Here is a 4840-nt window from a genome sequence, read left to right as displayed (position 1 = left end):
GCTCTTAGTTATGCTGCTATACACCTAGACTGCTGGGGGATTTTCCTGTGGTGCACGCACATTCACTCTCTCACACTCAGGGTATGATTATGACTTTTTATATGTCATTAACCTTGTCTCTTTCTCTCCCTTCCTTCCTTCCCTCTCTCTCTGTATTCTCATCTTGCAGGTTGCAGGATCCAGATCCAGTTTTTGAGGCTATCCATGTCATACATATCATCACCATTATTATTGTGCCATAATTAAAAGTCGATATCATTGACTGTATAAACTTGTAACTTGATACAGTTGTTGTGTATCTGCTCCTGGTCTTTCTCTTCTGTCTCTACCTCATCTCCCTCTTGTCCTTTCTCTCCCCCCTGTCTCCCACCTCTCCTCTTTCCCCATTTTCCTTTCACCCCAACCGGTCGAGGCAGTCACCTGCCTAGAACGTCATTTTGTTTATATTTAGATCTCATTAGGAGATTAAATGAAATCAGTGATGTCTCATTCAGATTGTATCATTTATGTAGAATAAAGTTTTATTATTTATTTAATTGTTTCAGTTCACACCTTTTCAAATGAATCTAGACATTTAAAATAAAATGGCTTTTTTAATCATCAGAACAATCAAAGTGAACAGAGCAGAATTATTTATGAAAATCTTTGATCTTCACATTACATTAGTGACAATGAAGCGCCTCCTACTGGACCACGGCAGTGCAGCTCGACAAAACACCTGATGGTGAAGTTTCACCTTGACAGGTTCTCATCGTACCTGTAAAAAGACATGTGTGATGTCATGAGTGTGAATGATGTCATGAGTGTGAGTGATGTCATGGGTGTAAGTGATGTCATGAGTGTGAGCGATGTCATGGATGTGAGTGATATCATGTGTGATGTCATGAGGAGTGATGTCATGGGTGAGTGATGTGTGATGTCATGAGTGATGTCATGGTGTGTGAGTCATGTGAGGATGTCATGTGTGATGTCATGTGTGATGTCATGAATGAGTGATGTCATGAGTGTGATGTGTGATGTCAATGACATGTGATGAAGTGATGTGTGTCATGATCATGCGAGTGATGTGATTGTGTCGATGTGATGTGTGATGCAATGAGTGTAATGAGTGATGTCATGCGTGTGATGCAAAGAGTGCGTCATGAGTGATGTGCGAGTGTGAGTGATGTCATGGGTGTGAGTGATGTGATGTCATGTGTGATGCAATGAGTGCGTCATGAGTGTGAGTGATGTAATGAGTGATGTCATGTGATGCAATGAGTGTGTAGCGAGTGGATGATGTAATGAGTGATGCATGTGTGATGCAATGAGTGTGTCATGAGTGTGAGTGATGTAATGGTGATGTCATGTGATGTCATGAGTGATGTCTGTGATGTCTGGAGTGAAATGTCATGATGTGATGATGTCATGTGATGTCATGTGATGTGTGAGTGAGTGATGTCATGAGTGATGTGTGAGTGATGTTATGTATGAGTGATGTCATGAGTGTGAGTGATGTCATATGTGATGTCATGAGGTGAGTTGCGCATGATGTCATGAGTGTGAGTGATGTCGTGTATGAGTGATGTCATGATGTGTGGAGTGATGTCGTATGAGTGATGTCATGTGATGTCATGACTATGAGTGATGTCGTGTGACGTCATGTGTGAGTGATGTGCCGATGGCATGTGATGTCATGACTATAGCCATGTCGTGATGTCATGTGATGTGAGTGATGTCATATGTGATGTCATATGTACGTCATGAGTGATGCCGAGTGAGTGAAGTCTGTGTGATGTCGTGGTGTGAGTGATGTTATATGCGATTTCATGAGTGTGAGTGATGTCATGTGTGATGTCATGAGTGTGAGTGATGTTATGTGTGATTTCGAGTGTGAGTGAAGTCATGAGTGATGTCATGCATGATGTGCGTGGAGTGATGTGCATGATGGAATGATGTCATGGGTGATGTCATGTGGAGTGATGTTGTGTATGAGCGATTGAGTGATGTCATGATGTGATGAGTCATGAGTGATGTAGTTTGAGTGATGTCATGAGTGGAGTGGTATGAGTGATGTCATGAGTGTGAGTGATGTCTGAGTGAGTGTGATGTTGTATGAGTGATGTGATGTGATGTCATGGGTGATGTGTATGTCATGATGAGCGAGTGATGTCATGAGTGAGTGATGTTGGTATGAGTGATGTCATGTGATGTTATGAATGTGTGATGATGATGTCGAGTGATGTCATGAGTGATGTCGTGATGTCATGTGAGTGATGATGCGAGTCATGTGATGCCATGTGATGTCATGTGAGTGATGTCATGAGTGATGTCATGCGGGTGATGTCATGAGTAAAGACATGAGTGTGAGTGAAGTTATGAGTGATGTCATGGGTGATGGTGTGATGTCATGAGTGATGTCGCGGTGTGGTTGATGTCATGAGTGAAGACATGAGTGTGGAGTGGATATGAGTGATGTCAAGGGGTGATTGTATAAATGAGTGATGTCAATGTCATGAGTGTGATGTCATGTGTGATGTCATGAGTGTGAGTGATATCATGAGTGAGGTCATGAGTGCGGAGTGATGTCATGTGTGTGAGTGATGTCGCGTGTGATTTAATGAGTGAGTGATGTTGTGTATAAGCGATGTCATGATGTCGCATAAGTGATGTCATGAGGGTGAGTTATGTCATGAGTGATGTGTGATGTCATGTGATCTAATGAGTGATTCATGAGTGTGAGTGATGTCATGTGTGTGATGACATGAGTGATGTCGTGATGTGGGTAATGTCATGAGGGTGAGTTATGGTGATGTGTGATGTCATGAGTGATGTCATGTGGTGAGTGATGTCGTATGTGGGTGATGTCATGAGTGAAGTCATGAGTGTGAATGAAGTTATGAGTGATGTCATGGTGATCAGGCGTGAGTGATGTCGAGTGATGTCGGTGTGAGTGGTCATGTGTGATGTTGTGAGTGAGTGAGTGTGAGTGATGTCGTGTATGAGTGATGTCATGTGTGATGTCATGAGTGTGAGTGATGTCATGAGATATCATGTGTGATGTCATGAGGTGAGTGATGTCATATATGATGTCATGTGAGAGTGATGATGTATGAGTGTGAGTGATGTCATGTGTATGTCATGAGTGTGAGTGATTATGTGATGTCAGTGAGTGTCATGAGTTAAGTCAAGGGTGATGTCATGAGTGTGAGTGGTCATGAGTGATGTCATGTGTTTGAGTAATGTCAGCGAGTGTTGTCGCAGGTGATGTCATGAGTGATGCCGCGAGTGATGTCATAAATGTGTGTGATGTCATGAGTGATGTCATGAGTGTGAGTGATGTCATGAGGGTGAGTGGCGCTATACAAATACAATTGAATTTATTTGAATTGAGTGATGTCATGTGTGATTTCATGAATGATGTCGTGTGTGAGTGATGTCATCTGTGATGTCATGAGTGTGAGTGATGTGATGGTTGATGTCATGAGTGTGAGTAATGTCATGACTGTGAGTGATGTCATGGGTGATGTCATGAGTTTGAGTGATGTCATATATGATGTCATGTGTGATGTCATGAGTGTGACTCACTGTTGGACACAGTCTGGAATCTGCAGCTGTTCTGTAGGAATCAGCTGTGAAAGTCCCTGAAGGTTTTCGACAAACTGCAGTTTCCTGCTGAATTTAGAGCTGATGAAGAAGAAGACGATGTTCAGTTAGCTGGTCAAGAGTTTAATAATCTCATTAATAATCTGATTTAGTTAGCAGGTGTAATTAGTATCATGTGACTGTAAGTGATGAAGATGAGGGCCACAGACCTGATGAAGGGTTTGATGATGGTGATGAGAGCTTTGATGTACCAGGTTGGATGAACCACATAGAAACCTTTTAGATTCTTCCTTAGCCTGAACACACACACAGATACAGACACAGACACAGACACAGACACAGACAGACACAGAGACACAGACATACACAGACACAGACATACACAGACAGACATAGACACAGACAGTCACAATCACAAACAGGTGACTGACAGGTGTGTGATCAGGTGATTGACAGGTTGTCTCACCTGTGGTGGATGGTGGTGTAACACTCTCTGAGCCAGCTGAATTCTGGGAGTTTGTCTTTCTGTCCTCCAGCACAAAGATAAACTATTACATAGTTTTCAGCAACCATGAGATCCAGAGTCCCCACCACATACCTAAGAGACAGGTGAGACACATGGACAGAGAGACAGGTGAGACACATGGACAGAGAGACAGGTGAGACACGTGGATAAAGAGACAGGTGAGACACGTGGAAAGAGAGACAGGTGAGACACGTGGACAGAGAAACAGGTGAGACATGTGGAAAGAGAGACAGGTGAGACACGTGGAAAGAGAGACAGGTGAGACACGCAGACAGAGTGACAGGTGAGACATGTGGACACTCTCTGTGTGTGGATGCTCTCGGTCTATGGACGCTCTAGGTCTTAGCTGTTAGCATTCTCAGTTCATGGTTGGTGTCTGGAGACAGTAAATTTCTGCCACAGTTGTCTTGTCCTAGAGCGTCCACAGAGGCGAGCTGATCACCTCTAACAACGTCGCTGCCAAACTATAAACACGTCTTAAGACACAAAGCACATGTTTGAACTCTAAATGACTTCTCATCTAAAATGGTCTTAAAACTGAAAAGTATTTCTAGCTCTACTCAGGGGTACCCCAACCCTTTTGACCTGGTGGGGACTTGAACTGGCAACCTTCCGGTTACAAGCCAAGTTCCATATTATATTATATATATTATATATAAATCATATTATATCACCTGTCTCACCTATATCACCTGTCTCTCTGTCCACATGTCTCTCAGGTATCCACAT

General features: G+C 42.9%; 1 protein-coding gene across 1 annotated transcript; it reads right to left on the bottom strand.

Annotated features, from left to right (window-relative positions):
* Positions 1 to 503: 503 nt before the first annotated feature.
* Positions 504 to 4214, bottom strand: LOC122763298 (BCL2/adenovirus E1B 19 kDa protein-interacting protein 2-like). Its single transcript, XM_044018280.1, has 4 exons — positions 4052 to 4214; positions 3795 to 3881; positions 3568 to 3666; positions 504 to 757 (listed from the first exon to the last, which is right to left on the bottom strand). The coding sequence occupies exons 1-4, from the start codon at positions 4156 to 4158 to the stop codon at positions 733 to 735; spliced, it is 318 nt and encodes a 105-aa protein (XP_043874215.1). The 5' UTR covers positions 4159 to 4214; the 3' UTR covers positions 504 to 732.
* Between the last annotated feature and the right edge of the window lie 626 nt (positions 4215 to 4840).

The sequence above is a fragment of the Solea senegalensis genome, unplaced genomic scaffold (genome assembly GCF_019176455.1).
Source record: "Solea senegalensis isolate Sse05_10M unplaced genomic scaffold, IFAPA_SoseM_1 scf7180000016684, whole genome shotgun sequence".
NCBI lineage: Eukaryota > Metazoa > Chordata > Actinopteri > Pleuronectiformes > Soleidae > Solea > Solea senegalensis.
Note: the sequence above shows the minus strand (reverse complement) of the source record. Positions and strands in the feature narration are given on the sequence as shown.